General features: G+C 34.1%; 1 protein-coding gene and 1 long non-coding RNA gene across 6 annotated transcripts; both read right to left on the minus strand.

Moving 5' to 3' along the window:
* Window positions 1-907: 907 nt before the first annotated feature.
* On the minus strand, window positions 908-14541 carry LOC117908842 (nudix hydrolase 10-like). Of its 5 annotated transcripts, none has more exons than XM_034822637.1 (9): window positions 14436-14541; window positions 13624-13832; window positions 12798-12863; window positions 12241-12381; window positions 11680-11757; window positions 11527-11577; window positions 11381-11415; window positions 10834-10942; window positions 908-1220 (listed from the first exon to the last, which is right to left on the minus strand). In XM_034822637.1, the coding sequence occupies exons 2-9, from the start codon at window positions 13798-13800 to the stop codon at window positions 1029-1031; spliced, it is 849 nt and encodes a 282-aa protein (XP_034678528.1). In that variant the 5' UTR covers window positions 13801-13832; window positions 14436-14541; the 3' UTR covers window positions 908-1028. The 5 variants fall into 5 exon arrangements, with proteins under 5 accessions (XP_034678528.1, XP_034678527.1, XP_034678525.1 ...); XM_034822636.1 differs by adding an exon at window positions 14279-14285 and having other exon boundaries at window positions 11381-11577; window positions 14401-14541; XM_034822634.1 differs by having other exon boundaries at window positions 11381-11577.
* On the minus strand, window positions 3532-10827 carry LOC117908844. The gene is made up of 2 exons (XR_004650262.1): window positions 9767-10827; window positions 3532-6874 (listed from the first exon to the last, which is right to left on the minus strand). It is a non-coding gene; the product is annotated as an uncharacterized LOC117908844 (long non-coding RNA).
* Window positions 14542-18479: the final 3938 nt, after the last annotated feature.

Genomic DNA, 18479 nt, shown 5'->3' on the forward strand with positions numbered 1-18479 from the left:
CGGTGGTGGTCCTCTGTATGAAGGGTAGCCAAAAAGAGGGGATGGTGGTGGCGGGGTTCCATATGAAGGGTAGCCAGAAAGAGATGGTGCTGGAGGTGAAAGCAGAGGACGGCATGGATCATTCACACAAGCAGTTGGTGAAGGCATGCCATAGCCAAGAACCTCCCCTGAATCAGCAGAACCATGGCTGATGATCAGCACCCAGAGTGTTACAAGGAACACCCATTTTTGAAGCAACATTCTTCTCCCCTTACAACCAGAAGATCGTCTTGGAAGAAGAAATGGAAAAGAACCAGGATATAGCAGTGGTGTTGTGTTTTGAGGGAAGATGGATTGTCAATTATATGGGATGGGAAACAACCTCTGATTTGCTACAGATTCATGACCAGTGCCTATTTACCATGGTTTGGCTTTCATCTTTTTCTTGTACATCCTGGATATGGTGCCGCATGGCATACCATCTGTCAAGGCTATGCAAAAGTAGTATTGAAACTTAACTTATTTGCATGTATTCACATAACACACCGACAAGTCATAATATATTCTGATTTTTCTCTCACAAGCTCCCTTTCAAGCCAAGAGCCTTGTTTACATTTATGGGAGTCCCTTACTGTGGCAATTTCATGGTTGCAAACTACCTCAAAACCATTATCGAGCTATTCCAATTTGTTATGGTGAAGAAATCAGCATGAGGAACTCAACAAAACACCCTGTAAAAATGCATATGTGCACACTATTGTACATGCATTGAGACCAGAACCCAGAGTAAAGACCCAAAAGAGATTATATATCCTACACCAAATGTCATCTGTAGTTCCTTCTGTTCCTCCCCCTTTTTCCTTTCTATGCAGTAAGAAAATAAAATCTTAATTTCTGGTTCATGACATGCAAGCAGCACAGAGTAATGTGACAACAAATAAACAAAGGGTAGTTCATTTAATTATATCTTTCTCCTCACCAGAGTGCAAGAGAGGAGTGATAAGTACAATAAATATCAATAGTTACCATTCAGGACCAATCAATTGAACTTAAGAACTGTTAGAATCTTGTTCGTTCAAATAAAAGTAACTCAGTTGATCAGTAAAACTTGATTTTACAAGTCTTGGAGAGAAACCGATATAGTCCCCATCTACCTTTGCTAAGCATATGTCTGTGATGCACTTGTAAAATCCAGGTTTCTCGACAATTTGTTGAGCTGTATACTCCTCGAATGGCATCCACTGAAGAGAAAAATGGCAATTGTGTGAACATTTTGCAACAGGTATTCTGAATTTAAGTCTCTATGTATGTTATAGCAACATTTGCAACAGATTGGCAGGAACTAGAAGAACAAGCCTCACCACTTGTCTAAGTGTCACAAGCATGAAATTTACCCCCAAATCTCAATAAGACAACCTTTCAAATCCCCATGAGACGCAAATGTAAGGGCACACAAAGGGAAATACCTCTAATTTGTATTACCTATCAAGTAAGTACAAGAAATGGCCAAGGCCCTTTCTAAACAAGACTCCCACAACTTTCCTTGGTGAGTTCATTCAAAGAAGGCCTGGAAAGACATAGCATATATCAGTACTAAGCACTACAAACGTTTTAGGAATCAGCCCACTAACCTCACCCACATCTTGATAGTGGTTCTTCACATTGCTTCAGCCATTACCATCTATGTTGCATTGATTAGCTCTACTCATGCCATTTGTTGCAGCGGTTGCATTGCTTGCTTCTACTCATGCTGCCTATACCATGTTCAACAGCCCACTCTTTGGGTCATGCCGCCTTTATAGGTTTTGTTGCACCATTGCATTCCATTTGCCCCATCTTTGCAGAGATTTTTTGGCTTGTATCATATGTCTAGCAAAGCAAGCATTTCAACCCATCATGCATCTCATCTCAGATGTCTTGCAACATCCCATGCATCTGTCATCTCCTTGATGTGCTAGTAGGCTTTTGCTTAGACTTCCCCTAATACCAAGGTGCTACACTTGACGTCTCCAAGTGTCATACTCTTTGTGTCCAACAGCCCTTACTTGGTCTTTTACCAATGCTAAGTGTTGTGCCATTTTTACTCATGTGTCATTCAACCCATTATTGTGTGTATGGGTGGCCCATGTATGCTAAGCGCCCTCTTGGCCCACATGCTTGTTGGAACATTGCCTTTGTGTGCTAAGCCTTTTCCCAACCCATGTCCTATATCTATTGTATTGTTGGCTAGGGCATGCCAACCTTGTTGATCCCTTCGCTCATGTCATGTGCCACAACTGCACCCTATGGCATGGAGCCCACAAGTTGTACCATGCTTGTGGCATTACGCCTATGTGTGTACTAGCAAGGTTCACCATCACACCTTTGGCATACTTGTTGCCACCAATGTTCTATCACCATCCTTGGAGAGAGTCACCCCCTCTCCTCCTCATAAAAAGGTTTTTGTAAGCATTTCTCATCTTGCCAAGAAAAAACATCATAAGTGCTATAGCATAATGATTTTTTTTTTAATTAATGAAAATTTAGAGAAATATTCCTTCACTTGGAAACTCCTTCTCAAGGCATCCTTTAAAAAAAAAAAAAATCTCAACCTAATGAAATCCTACATTTTGAATTTTCATCAAGTAGAACCACCCAAACGGGGCCTAGTGTGTGCAAACTTGCATGTTGCAACCCCTCAAATCACCACCAAGCCACTTCCTAGCACCCATAGTAATCATTCCCATGCATTGACATGCTACTCAACCTCGAAAGCATTCTCACTTGTCACCTTGTTGGCCCCTAATGCTATAAGCAATCATGGTTGCATGGTGCCACCCCATGAGGCCTTAGTCCCACATCAACATGGTTAGGGTGCTAACAAACAACCCTTATTAGGTAGAGCTGGTGCCCTCGCCAACTTAGCTTGCAGATTGATGGGGGAAAGCCTTTTAAAGTTTATTCAAGGAAGAAAGGGAAGACCTAAGTAAACTTTAAGTAGGATTAATATTAATTAGAATTGAATAGGGATTGGTATTTGTTGGAGTCTAATTAGGATTAGCTAGTTGAGTTATAATATAATTAGAATTTGAGTCATGATAGGTTATTAGAGTCCTAGTAGACTTTGGATTTCTTAGAGAAGCCTATAAATAGGCTAATCAATGTAAATCAAAGGAATGAATTTTTTATGAATAATATTATACTTTCTTTCATTGCAAGGTTGCAACCCTCAATGGTGAGACTCCATTGATTTTCTTCTAGGTGAGACTCCTAGAAGGCCTTAGTGAGACTCTAAGGTTTTCCATCTTTTCTTCATTGTTTCTTCTTTCTCTCTATTTCTTATCTTATAATTTTCTCTACCATAAAGTTTATTCTTTGTTCCTCTCCTTACACCCTAAAAATAAAACCCTAGCCCACCTACCCTTGAGTGTAAACAACCATCCTAGGGTTGTCCTACATCACAGATACTTCTGTGCTGCATCTTTAAATTGCCATAAGATTGTATCTCCTCTCCAGCTAGCTTTACTTTCTCGAGTCCTTTTCCAATGGACTAGGTAATGAATTCTTCTATTCTTTTTGTGTACTCCCATAGTCTGATGATCTAAGATCCTATAAATCTCTCAATCAAATTGCTTTTGAATAGTTGATAGTGCACACTTGTGTTGCACTCGATGGGATCTTGATCCTCATGAAAGGACTTCAAGAAACTCATATAAAAAGGATGAATTTTCAATCTATCAGGGAGTTCAACCTAAATGCAACAACACTAATCTTCTTTATTAATTTGAGAGGACCCATCATATTCGGGGATCAAGCCCCTTTGTACCCTCTTGCTGCTAATCTTCTTCTAAATTTGTGGTGTAAGCTTTAGCAACACTTTGTCACCCACTTGGATTTCTAAGGGCATTTGTTAGCATAAATTTTCATTTGTCTACTAGCTTTATTTAAACTTTTTTTGGCTTCTTCAAGTATTTCCTACAGAAATTTCACAAATCTTAATGCGACAATACTGATGTTGCACCTAATCTACATCCTAGCCAACATATCTAAAGGCTTGTGAGGTTGCTACCCAGTTGCCACCTTAAATGGGATTAATCCTATGGAAGAGTTTTTATATAAATTGTAACACAACTAAGCCACTTCCAACAATTCTAGCCAACTTTCTGCATAGGAATCACATAATGCCTTAAATATTCTTCTAATATTGCATTCACCTTCTTAGTCCGCCTTTGTTTGAGGGTGATTTGTAGTTGAGAACTTTAATTCTAATCCTAGCATCTTGAAGAGCTCTACCTAAGATTTTCCCATTAGTGAGAGTCTCTATTGTTTACTATATCTTCTAGTAAACTATAATGTTTAACTACATGGTTGAAGAACAAATAGGTTATTTTCTTAGCAGGACATGCATGTGGTGAAGATAAAAACCACCATATTTGGAAAATCAATTCATGATAACAAAAACTGACTTGTATCCTTGAACTTTTGGGAACCTATTAAGTAAGTCCGCATGTGGTGAAGATAAAAACCACCATATTTGGGAAATCAAATCATAATAACAAAAACTGACTTGTACCCTTGAACTTTTGGGAACCTATTAATTAAGTCCATTGAAATGCTTTGCAAGGATTCTCAGGGACAGGCAAAGGCTGTAGTAATTCCATTTGTCCATTGAAATGCTTTGCAAGGATTCTCAGGGATAGGCAAAGGTTGTAGTAATTCCATTTCTTTCTTCTTTGTCTTATCAATTGACCTACTAAGCATGACTTGACATAGGGCAACCACCTCATGTTTAATCTTTAGCCAGTAGAATGATTTGGCAAAGAGAGCCAAACTTTCCTGCTCATCCATATCAAAACTCGAGGGAAGCATGCAAAATTTCAAAGGTAAGGAATAAAGAATGCAAGGCAGTGATCACACTTAGAAGTGGAAAAGGATGTAAAGGGCCTACGCAACCAATGATAGAAGACAAGGGTACTAAAGAAAATGTTTCAACCTTGGAAGCAGATATGGAAATGGAAAGGGAATGTGAAAGGCTTGAAGAAATCAATAGTTAGTGAGAAGGGAAAATTTGCTAACCCTTTACCATTTCCTAGAGCAATTCAAAGGTAGAGGATAAGGGGTGAGATCTCAGAAATGTTAACAGTGTTGAAACAGGTTAAGATAAATATCCTCTTCTGGATATGATCAAGTAGGTTTTTGCATATACCAAATTTCTAAAAGATCCGTGGACTATGAAAAGAAGGATCAAGTTTAGCAAGAAAACATTCCTCATTGAAAAAGTGAGTGTGATAATTGAGAATATAGTTGTAGTAAAATACAAAGACCTGGGCTACCTCACTGTTTCAGTGAAAATAGGAGATACATATGTGGAAAAGGCTTTACTTGATTTGGAAGCTACTGTGAGTCTCGTACCTTACTCCCTCTACAAGTAGTTAGGTTTAGGATAACTCAAGGCCACTACCATGAACTTATCCTTCCCTGATTGATCCATCCAAAGGCTAAAAGGAGTAATGGAGGATGTGTTAGTACGAGTTGACAGGTTCTATTATCTTGTGGATTTTATAGTATTAGACATTGAGCCACCATGAAGGGGAGTGAATTCTATGCCAATCATTCTTAAGAAACCCTTTCGGCAACAACAAATGCCCTCATCAATTGTCAAAATGGGGTAATATAACTCTCTTTCGGTAATATGGCACTATATTTGAAAGTACTTAACTTGAATAACCAACAAGTTGAACACGAGGAGGTTGAGAATGAGGAAGTTTTCCAACTAGAAACTCTCATCTAGAAGCCTATTGACCAAACCTTAAACAATATGAAGCCAAAGGTTGATTCAAATTTGTCAACTAAGAGAGTAAAAGGAAAGAGTAAAAGGAAGTTGCTAAACATTCCCAAGGAATGTAAGAGAGTTAAGATGAATGATAAGTGTTAGGAGTTTTGGAGGAAAAACTATATGAATGGTGGAGGAGAGTAACAGACAAGTCAAAATTCTACCACAATAAGGGCAATTTGAGAAGAAAGTTCAAGCTAGGCGAGAAGGAAGTCCTTACGTTTTGCTCATCACCTTACTCAATCCTAAAATGGGCCATAAGTTCAAGGCGCAAGATCATTGCCTCAAGTTCTTCAAAGAGTGATTCCTATGACTAGAGGAAACTCTCCATCTCCTTGATGGATGGATTTAAAATGGATGATGCCTTTCAACAACTTCTAAGAGGTAATGTATGGTGGGTTGTTTTTGTTTCTCTTTGGTTTTTGTTTGAGTTTTTCTTCATTTTTATTTGTTTTTAGTCATTTCAAGTTGGTTTTAGTGTTGAGTTATGTGATGTAATCACCTAACAAATTTTTGAGTGGTAGCCAAGATGTTTGAAGCTATTTTGGGTGATAATGCATATGAGCCTCCAAGAGTGTTAATCAAGATGTTTAAAGATATTGCATGTTTTTGAGATGGTAAAGCTCCTAAAGGTATGTTGCCTCATTGCAATATCCTTAGTTTCCTATTTTTGGCATGTGAGTTGAGTTTATACAATTAGGTATTAAAGGAAAATAAGCTTTAAAAGTGCATTGTTGATTGCATCAATTTTTTTTCAATATTTTTAAATCATTAGATTTTCAAAAACTTCAAACTATATGCATCACGTTTCATTTTTTGAAGTTTAGGAAGGTCATGGTTAAATCAAAAGCATCATGGAAGCAAGAATGCGTACTTGAGTTCTAAAAGTTTGAAGTCATTTTTAGGTGGCTAAATTCAAAATTGGCATTAAATTTTGAATTCAAAAATGCCTAATTCGAAAATCCATATGATGAATTCGAAATTCACAATCCCCAACTTTGATATGAATTTTGGGATTCTTCCTAAGAGTTTTTAGGGTAAGCCATAGATACTTTCGAAGCTTGAGAAGTCATGAATCCAACCCTTTAAATGGTGCATGAATTGGAGTTGAAACGAGGGAGATATGATCATTTGAAGGGAAGTGCAGTGGCTAAATTCAAAATGGTAAAAGGACATCTTAAGGAAACACATGAGGCTTAGGTTGAAAGAACTAGCAAAGAAAATCTGCAAGGGACTAAGGGAGATACTAAACATGAAAGCATACTTATGTATAAGAAGAAAAGATAAGAAGACTAAGAGATTGTTTATCTTGTGTAGTCTTGCTTAGTTATAGGAAATTTGATCACTTGAGTATCTTGTGTGAAGGATGATATAATGAGTCATTATGCTTTCATAAATTGCATTATACATGTTTCATTCTTTTTATTTTCTCTACTTGCTAGGGACTAGCAAAAATTCAAGTTGAGATGGATGATTAGAGCTTAAATATGTGCTCCAAAGGCACATAATAACTATGAGTTATATAATATGAAAAACTCAAATCACCCAACTTAATCCAAATTGATGCTAAGACCCTAGTCACAAATTTAACTTCTGTTTTAAGATTAGTCTTAACTTTAAAGAATGAAAAGAATACAAGTTACAAGAATCGTTTCCAACCAAGGTAGAATAAAAGGGTAAATGCGCATAAATGAGAGACTTGGGACTTAAGAAGCATGAAAAGGCCAAACAAAGACAAAATGAGTAAGTCATAGACAGAAAGATAGGAAATGAATGTTATTGAGTAAGATAGAGGGCAACCCACAAAGATAGAGAAGGTCTGAAACAAATGCAATCAAGTTCACATGGAAAATTTGGAACTCAAAATCTGGTAACAGCACATACCTTGACTTTGCAATGAAGTTTGGAGCACTTATTGAGATCATTTTAGGGCAAACTACATATGGCTTCAAAGCTCAACAATCTAGTAGTTCAAATAATTCATGAATTGGAACCAAAATAAGGAAGATATGCATGTTTGAAGCTAATTGTGCAAAGAGGAATGTCGAGTTTAAAATTGATAGGTTGAGTTCTAATTGGTTTTTGGCTATTTGGAACTCATTGGAATGCAAGGATCAATTAGGCAATGGCTTAGTTCGAATCCCCCTACCTATTTTGAGCAAAAGAAGCATACTTCAAACTCGAAAACATGACGAACTACACAGACAGTGGATAAGTTCAAAATGGACTGAAAATTTCGAAGTCACCCCTTTGATTTCAAATTTAGCTTGTTTGGTTACTTATAAGTTCAAAATTAACTTTGGACTCATCCTTCTTTCAAATTCAGAGTCTGCTAGTCAAGTTTTGAGTTCCGAAACACATAAAAATGTGTTTTGAATACCTTCATCCAATTTGCAATGTATCCTAGACATTTAGAACTCATAATATTTTGAGTTTTTGGGTTGTTTATGGTGTTTCTTTTTTTTAGAATAAGTGGCCAATGGGAGTGTTCTGTATGTTAGATTTATGAATTTGCTATATGAACTCTCTTAATTTTAGGTTTAGTAGATCTTGGAGAGAGAAGTTTTGAAGTTTGGGAGGAAGAAGAAAAAGGTTTGAGTTTGCTTCCTTTCTATTTGATTCAATACATTTTTTAGTTTCTTTTGAATCAATACATGATTTTTGGTTATATTATGGATTGTGAATGTGAAATCACTTCCATGAGAGGCTAAAAAGTCATCTTAGGGTGTGAAGCATTAAACTTAGGGTTAGGAACTTAGAAATAAAGATAAAAATGAGATTATTGAATGGTTTGGGCTTTAAATCAAGAATCTTAAATTCTCTCCATGTTAGTTGGACTAAGGAATGATACAATAGAGCATTACTTGATACTAGTAATTCTTGGCACCCTTTATCACTAGTTATCCCTGTTTTCCTTATCATTTTCTCCTCTAAGCCAAAGCTATAAGGAGTAAAAAGGATAACAAAACAAAAAATTAAACTTGAGTTAAATTTCATTTATTTAATCATATTTAGGAATTTAAATTAAAAAGGCAAAATTAGGTTTCAGATACAACTCTGAGTTATAGAACTCAGGTTGATCAGAAGCGACTAAGGATCATAAAAAACCTAAGATCACCCTAACTTATGTTCCCAAAGTTGGATTATGGAAACCCCTGAACTTGAATCAGTTGAATTAAAAATCGATATTTGCTTAGTTATTAATTCAATTTTCTTTAGTTAATTCCATTTCATAAAATCAATTCATATATTATTTTTATTTTAAAATTTAAATAAAAGCAAATCATTTAAACTTAGTTTTGACAATTTCCATAGGCCAATTCTTAAGGATGATACTTAGAATTTAAGTAACTCTTTCTCTAGTTTTTCTTGGCTAGAGTTGTGTAATTAAGCTTAAGTATTTTGGTTCAAAAAAGAATCACAGTTGCATCTCCAAAAAAATTCATTGGTTGCCTCATCCACTCTAATAAAGAGAGTGGTCTTAGAATGGTTAGGGGCCTTGCTAATATACATCTCAATTCGAGTAACCTGCCCTTGTAGTGTCTCTATAACGCCACTATCTACTGTCTTTCTTGAGCAATGAGACTTTGATACCAACTATCATAAGCATGAAATTTACCCCTAAATTTTTTATGTAATACAATGTTAAGAAGCCTAATAAGCTAGTTTGGTCCAACCCTTAGGAAATGCATAATGTAACAAAACATGACACACTCTGTATAAGGAAAACCCCTAACTTGTATTAATTCTCAAGTAATTACAAGAAAAGGCCCCACAACTTTCCTTGGTGAGTCCATGCAAAGAAGAGTTGGCAAGGCACACTATATATAGGCAACAAGCTTCCGCCATTGCCATATATCTAGCACTTGCAATTGCTTGCCTTTGCTCATGCTACTTGTCACTGCAATTGCATTACTTGTTTCTACTCATGCAACCCATACCATGCTCAATAGCCTACTCATTAGGTCATGCCACCTTTATATAACCATTTTTGGAGAGAGTGATACTCTCCTTGCCCTCCCTAAAGAGTTTTTTAAGCATTCTCATTTTGATAGGAGGAGACATCCTAATGGATTTCACAAGCATAATGAATTTTCTATAATTAAAGAAAATTCAGAAAAAATATTCCTCTGTTGGAAACTACTTCTCAAGGCATCATCTTTTTAGGAAAAATCTCAACTCAATGAAATTCCACACTTGAATTTTTGCTGAGTCGAGTCACCCACGTGGTGCTTTGTGTGTGTAAGTCTACATGCTGTCACCATGTGTTGCTACCCTCAAGTCACCACCAAGTCATTACCTAGCACCCATAGTCCTCTCTACTCATTCTCCATGCATTGACATGTTATTCAGTCTTGCAAGCATAGCTACTTGTCACCTTATTTGGAACATGGCATGTCACTCCACATGCCATAGGCATTCATGGATGCAAGGTGCCACTACATGAAGCCTTGATCCCACATCAACATAGTCAAAGTGTTGATGCTATGCCAGAAGGTAACAGACTAGACTGTTACTAGCTTATTCCAAAGATATTTCAGGCTGAACTATTGATGGAAACGGATACCACCTAAGGCTCTGTGTTGGGTAACTGTGAAATTTTAATTGGAACCTATATAACCAAAAGGATAAGGACCATCTGGTGTTGTCTAATGTCGTTTCATTTGTGTAAGTGATGATCTCCAACATAGGAAACAACAAATGGTGGCTTGAGATGCCGATATTATGCCATCTCCATGGCACAGATATGGGGTCACCTCTTCTCATGTTGCAATCTCCTCCATTGCCATTGGTTACGTTGTTTTATTTTTGTTTTGTTCTTTCTCCATTGTCAAAAACATCTTTAGAATCTAACATATTGGTTTATTAAACAAGAATTGCAGTAAAGATGCAGCAAAAATGATTGTAGGAATATGGTTTGGGTAGAGAATAGGAAAGATAAGTCATTGGGACTGGATGCATAATAGATCTTTTAATCCTTAAAAGTAATATAAAACCGAGAAAAGAATCATTGCCATGCATCATTGTCAATGAAGGATTACCTTGGCTGCCTCAATCTCTAATTCTTGCTTCTGAACATCAAAGGAGAGTGGGCGCATCATGCAAAGGAAGAGCAAATCCGATTTTTCAAAGAATGACTTGTGGGTTTGCCTATAAAAAGGGAGTTAGACAAGTGGCACAACTTTGCTACGAGGATAAATAAGAACTATTATGGATGTAGGCAGAGGAGACAGATATTCTATATATAATGCAGCTAGAAACCATCAGAATAAGGTATATCTTAAAGCACAAATTTCATGTAGACCATTTTCCAGATCTTCCAAAACCGTAAACAAATATAGTTGGGATTACTCTACTCATAGAAGATCTATTGGGTTCACAGACAATTCCCTTTTCAGTAAGCTTATACCCATAAAACTATAATACCATATAAGAAAGTCTAAAGTAGTGGCTTTAAGGTAAGAATTCATGCACAAAGGTTTCAAGCAAATTACCCACAATGATCAGCAACATATGGCCTATCTATCGATTATTGATAACAAAGAAATTTGGGGTTCAGTGTAAGTGAAAATATCTGAAATATTGTACCTGAATCCTAGGATTTCCACAAATTCTGTGTCAATCTGAAGCAGTAAAAACCAGCTCTTAGAAAGACCACCAACACTTGAATGTGAAACTTGAAAGCATAGCTTCACATTCACTGTAAAATGCATAATCAGACATTTATCACTTACATTTGTCTCTTCTTTTACTTCTCTCACTGCTGCCTTGAAGATATCCTCACCCTGTAGATTGCAGAGTTCAATTAGAATCACAAAAAAGAATAAATAAAAGAACAGTGTTTAGTTTTAGCAACAATGAGCTGTTTCCATGATTAAGGCACACACCGCATCAACTACTCCAGTAGGGATCTTCCATATTCCCATTCCTTTTAACTTCCCGCTCTTTTCCTGGACCACAAGCAGCTACCAACCAAGAAATTTCCAGATTCAAAACCCTCAACACAAAACAACAAGGATGACAAATCTAAAAACAGACTGTTTTTAAAATCACATGTACAAGAGTGCATTTCATGAACAATAATAGGATCAAGAAACATGAATGTCTTCAAGTTAAACCCATGGTTATGAGAAGGCATACAGTCAGTTTTGTCAAAAATCAACTCAACAAAGATTAGAGGAAGCTCTCATGTGCTGCTGTATAAATAGATCCATGTGGAACAACTGAACAAAAATGAAATGACCCATGAGTATTCATGTTACGGGAATATTAAGCCAAACATGAGGTTTAGCCAGAAAATATTGTTGGGATAGGGGAACTAGCGTCTATCCCTTGACCATTACAGATTTCCAAATGAACCAGGGAGACTCCTCTTTGGGTTAAACATATTTCTGTAATATATCTATAACTAGAATGATTATAATAAAATCATGGACCTGCAGGAATACCTCTCTTTTATCATTCATGACAATGGCACCAATGCCTACTCGGTGTGTGGCATTTGCAGGGATAGTACTAGTGGTGGACTCAGAAATCCAATGAACAAGCATCAGGTAATCTGGCTCAGCATGATGATAATGAAATCCCTCCTGCCACCCGTGTAACAGATGTACCATGTAAGAAGTCAATGATCAAGGCAATAGATCAATTCAGATTACTGAAGATAACATGATACAGAAAACATTCTACAAGTTTTGACTGGGAGTTCTAAGAAGTTGGCTGAGTTAAAAGTATTCAAACTGTAAATCACTGAACCACTTCTAGGTAGAGTGCCTTTACTGTAGATAGTAGAACACCAAATGTCAACAATCATAGTAAATACACAAAGAATAACAAGTAAAAGAAACTAAGATAAAAAAATAAAAATAAAAACAAAATTCAGCATGATGGAATCAAGTTATGTGGATTCTGTTGAGATGATTATTGCATAATTGGGTGGTTAGGTGCTCATTCCTATGCCTACCTATAGTCACGATTTAAGTCTGTGCAGGTCCAGGGGAATTACCTTTACTGCACTTTCAATAAGATTTGCAAGGCCAATGGGCAATTTAATCCAAACACCCCTTTTGCCCTGCAAAACAAATCATAATCAATATATCAAAGAGAAAAACCCCAGAAAGTTTCTTGATAGAACAATATTCACACAGTGGCCAACTTAGTATGTTGAAAAGGGAAAGATTATGTGGCTCAAAATCCATGTTATTTAGTGTCCTGAAGGTTGTTGACTAATAAGCTATATGTAAAATGATGATCCAAAGCAAGGACGTTCAATGACCCACCAAATCAAGCATCTTTGAGTACGAGGGCCTCGTTTTGAATAATTGAACTGCCTCTCATTGAGCTTTATACTTCTAAATATACCTTTTACACAACATAACTTCCTTTACAACAACAGCCAACAGTTCACAATGACATACATGAGAACCCCTTGGAAACAACCCAGAGGAAGTTTATATACCTTGTATCCCATAAGCTAAAAAATTGGGAAAACTGAATAAAATATGAAAATTTAAGTATCATTTATTCTTGAGAAACTCTTCTTCATCACTCTGTTTTGTCTTCATATCTCAACTTAAATAGTAAACAGAGTCTAGCCTCTCTTCTAGCTGACTTCCAGGGTTGGAAAGCAGGGCATGACCTTTTGGAAGTCATAGTACCATGTCAAGTAACATGTATAAAGCTAGAGATCAATTAAATACTTTCCCCCTGTCTACTCCTCATAGCAAGCCTAAAGCCTCAGAGTTGATTCAATTTATTTTCAATTAGCAAGAGCGGTTATCAGAGATCAAGTCAACCAATTCTGAAGGAAATTGATTGAAATGAACACCTACCTGTTTCCTCCACAGCGATATCGAAGCTCTAAGTGCAGTGAGAAAGACCTTGGAGTCCATAGGCTTTTCCATGTTCACCATGACACCTTCATGTTCATCATTATTCCCGGAGAGTAGTTCAACATGTTCATATCCATTTTCAAGAACCTGCGATGATGAATCTATTGAAAGTGACATCGATTATGATCACCCAAGCTCTAGCCTCATGCCTGAAAGCACAAGAATTACATAAGCTGTTACTATGTTACATAACGAAAATACATTGACTTTAAGCTTTTGGTGAGATGTAGCATTTTCCATCAGGAAATAAGGATTTTTGGTTTTTATAGTAAGTCCTTCATAGCCATCATCCTTCATTCCATTCGATTCATTTTTTCTCATTTTGGATCTCAAAAATGATGGGGTTATAAAGATGGTAAAATGCTTTTAAAAAAATTCCTTCAAAACCAGCCAATTTTTGAGCATTTCCTTTCCTTTCTCTTGTTCTTCCAGAAACCAAACACACCCCAAAATTCTTGGCATAAGAGAATAATGAGATCCCACTATGACTCCACAGCCAAACAAGTTTACAATCTCTAAATCCAGACACTTGCTCAAAACAACTTCAAAAGCACCAAATAAAGAAAACACACTCTACACTGAATTCAACTCTTACCCACAAACTTGGATCAACCAGAGAAACGTCCCACAGAAAAAAATAACCAGATTAATCAAAGTCGAGAAAAAAAAAAAAGGAACCCCCACCCAAAACAAAGAAAAAAAAAAATCATAACTTACAGCGCAAGAAAAAGAAAAGGGAAAACAATGACTACCCAGTATCAGCACATGGCCTAGAAGCTCTAATTTGCAGAACTTTAGGTGCTGAGGGCAGAGTTTCGACTGAGAATTGAAGAGTGAAATGTGGATGACTGGCTGTTCAAAGCCCAACTATACATATATATATATATACATGGATCTGGTGGGATTGCTGACGTACGTCCATCCACGCCACAAACCAATAGGAGCCATTCCAGCGTCATGTGGATCCCATCATTAGCCGCCCTCGTTGATTTCGTCAACGTGGCAGATGCACAGAGGAACCATTGTAGCCACTTGGTGTTCGCCCGCCACGGGAGGAGGGTCAACCGAGAGAGACGTTGGTGGTGCTTTGGCGCCGCGCATCGAGTGGTGGCATTAAGTTACGGATGTGCCAATATTCATAATTTTAAACTATGGTTGTGTGGAAGGGTATTTTAGGTATTTCCAGTTGGCCATCCACTTTACAACTGGATGCCTTATCCTCTGTTTGGATCATAAAAAATCAGCAGAGAAAAAACATTGAATATAATTATTTAAATAAAAAATAAAAAAAATTCTGCATTCTAAAGATGAAAAAGAAAATTAAAAAAATAAATTAGCCTATGTTTAGTTCCAAAAATATTAAAAAAAAAAATTTATATTTCATTTCACTATAAAAAAATATTAAAAAAAATTAAATATAATTCAAATTAACTAGAAATTTACACATTTTAAATTATCTAATTAGAGAAAAATAAGTTAAATAAGTTTAAATAAATATATAAAAAAAATTATTTTTCTTTCACTTTTTTTTTACTTTTTTTTTCTCGTATTTTCTCTCAAAATTTTCAAGCCAAACATAACCTTATTAAATTAAACTTTTTCTTTTCTTTTCTTATATCCTTTAAAAAAATAAATAAATAATTAAAGCAAAGTCATTAAAGTCCACAAAGATGGTGATGGCAAAGCAAATGCTACCCAAGTTCAATAATTAAGCATTAGATAAGGAAAAAAATTTGTGGGATGGGACTCTCAAATTTGACTTTTGAGGATTGTGGATGCAAGCCAAACATCCTTGTATACATTATATGCCTTGCTATAAATGCCTTTTATAATCCTATTAATAAATTGAATCTCTTTATATATATATATATATATATATATATATATATATATCTTAATCCAATTTATTGTATCTATTGTCATCTAACATTCTCAATTTTATCATATATTTTTAGTAATGATGATATGAACTTCGCCATTGATAGAATTGAGACCTCGATTTTTTTTTTTTTTTGTCTTGTATTGAATGACTTCAAACTTTTGACCAAGTAAAATTATGTTTAATATTATTGAGTTTGAATTTTATGAGCATTGATGATGACTAATTATTGAAAGTGTATTCACTATTCAAATTTTCATTAATTATTGTGTGGTATCGAGTTTTTTCAAAAAAATTAAAATAAAATAGAAGATTGATATTTTTTTTCTCGATCTTTTAAGACCTTAAAAAAAAAAAAAAAAAAAAATCTCCCAACATGAGGTTCTCGTGATTTGAATCTATCACCTATAACTCTAATATCATTTATTGGATTGAGTTTTGACTATTTTATTTGAAAGCCAATTTTTTGATATCCAATGAAAAGAAGTTAAGACTTTTTATGATATTCCACATTACAACTTAAAATATGTATATCTAAAAAATGAAAATTTTGTTATATTGAACAATATTCATGATTAAAATATTTAAACTTTACAAATAATTTTTTTATATTATGTTATTTAATATATAAAATAATTTATATATATCATATATTAATATTATTTTATAAATATTTGTTTAGTTTTTCATTTTTAATCGTAAATTTAATTTATAATAAATAAAAAAAATTATTTTGTAAAATGAGTATATTAAAAAATAAAAAACTGATAAAAAAATGAATTTTTGATTCATGGTATGTGTGTATCCCATATCTTACCATAAGATTAACATATCCTATGTGAAATGGATGAAAAAAAAAAAAGGAGGGGGAATATCCCACAATTTATCGTATCCTATGTTTGATTGAACATAATATTTAATAAGTGATGAAATAACTTATTATATTTCATCACTAGCCAAACATAAGATATAATATAATATCTCATTTCTTATCCTATTTCATATTATATCCGATCAATCAAATATGACTTTAGAGTAGATGAAAAGCGAATAATTATGTAATCATACCTGGTTGACAAAAAAGAAATTTTTTGGAATGTTAAGATTAACATTTCATGACATGCACACATTCCAACAACCTTGAAAATTCCATAAACGCCCCTTATTTTTTAGTTGTTTTGTCACCCAAGCAGCCATATTGAAACCCATTTAAAATGGCCACATAGACTAACACCACTAAGACATGGCTGCTATTCCATTGCCACATCAGCAATCCACGAGTACATGCGCATAGAATTCAAAAAAAAATAAAAAAACCAAATTTAAGAAAATCAAATAAACTCTATTTGTTTTGAAAAACAAATATTGGGATTCTTAGGGTTGGTTTGGCCATGTTTTATAAAACTTGTTTTTAAAATCCATTTTTTATTCTTTAACTTAAAAATAGTTTTTAAAAATAAGTTTAGAAAACACGACCAAATGAGCCCACATTTTCCTTTTAAAGATTGGTTTCAAAGAATAACAACAGTGTTAGAAATTTTATGTTTTTAAAAATGGAAATTTTTTTAAATCATATGGTCAAATAGACTTTTAATTTCTTTTTTTTTTATACAGAGTATGCTTGCATAATTCTCCCTAATAAATAAATTATAATTTTTTTTTTAATTCTTTGATTACATTTAAAAAAAAAAAAAATCTCTTTAGCTCTTTATAAAAAAGTATAAATGATTTTAGAATATTTAATTTTTTTTTGGATATTTGAAAATGAATTTTAACTGTGATAAAGGATAAAATGTTTTTTTTAATCAATTTTTATTATTTTTATTATTTTCTTATCATACTAATTGATAGTTGAAAGAAAAAAAAAACTGAAAAATGAAAATTATAAATTTAAATAAATAGAAAAGCTGAGTCTTTTATTTATAATAAAATAATGAGATTGAATTCAAAAATCTTGAAACCTTTGTTAGTATTATTAGAATTATAGTCTTAAATAATTAAATAATTTTGCAAATAATTTTTTTTCCATTTATTTCTCAATTATAAAAATATTATTATTATAGTAAATAAGTGTCATTATTTGTCTCAAACTTGTGCAGAAAAAAAATATCACACTAAATCATATTTTTTTTAAAAAAAAAATCTTTCATCTTCTCCCATCATTTTTCCACCATTAGCCATATATCCTACTTTTATATAAAAATTAATATTATCATTATAAATGTTGGTAAAATATTAAAATTTAGGTTTTTTTTTTATTTTTAAATATTAAATTTATAATTTATAATTTTTATGAACAAAAAAGTATATAAACACTCTTGACTGAAATGATAATTAAAATATTTTTTAAATTAAAAAATAAGTACCTAGAGATTTATTTATTATAATTTCTTGTTTCCATTTATATATTTGATCGCATTAGTTACAATTTGAGCATTCACATCTGTATTACTAACATTATTCATGACTTTAGTGTATTGAGAGTAGCATAGAAGATTCAAGTCATAGGTTCCTAGTAGATTCATATAATTAGGTAATCCATAAAAGACTATATTGCACTACCTCTTAAGTGGATGAATGACTTATCTTGGTTATCGATATAGTTTTCCTATTGTGACTTGTGAGTGCGCTATTATGTATTGTTGCATATTGGATAGAACCTTCCGTGAATCATGACATTGACTATCGAGTAGTCATAATTTACTAAACTATTATACTATATGACCTCTCCACTTTGAAATATTGAGTGATCTTTCAACGACTTTAACCTATGGGTGAGACCTTAAGGTAGTCATATATTCCCTGTAGTTTGGTTCTATGTGACAAAGATCGAAAACATAACCATAAAGTGGAAAATCGTGAAATTTTTTAGATCTCTCTTCCAACTAAAGTAGGATATGAGAACCTTTAGATCCAA

The sequence above is a fragment of the Vitis riparia genome, chromosome 19 (assembly GCF_004353265.1).
Source record: "Vitis riparia cultivar Riparia Gloire de Montpellier isolate 1030 chromosome 19, EGFV_Vit.rip_1.0, whole genome shotgun sequence".
Classification (NCBI taxonomy): Eukaryota; Viridiplantae; Streptophyta; class Magnoliopsida; order Vitales; family Vitaceae; genus Vitis; species Vitis riparia.

Bases quoted from the DNA above. Each gene is read 5' to 3' on its own strand.
- LOC117908842 (XM_034822634.1), bottom strand. From the start codon at position 13,800: ATGTCACTTTCAATAGATTCATCATCGCAGGTTCTTGAAAATGGATAT. The intron at 11,758-12,240 runs GTATTCCTGCAG...CTTGGTTGGTAG, and splicing joins TCATGAATGATAAAAGAGAG to CTGCTTGTGGTCCAGGAAAA. The intron at 11,578-11,679 runs GTGTGTGCCTTA...TGCAATCTACAG, and splicing joins CTACTGGAGTAGTTGATGCG to GGTGAGGATATCTTCAAGGC.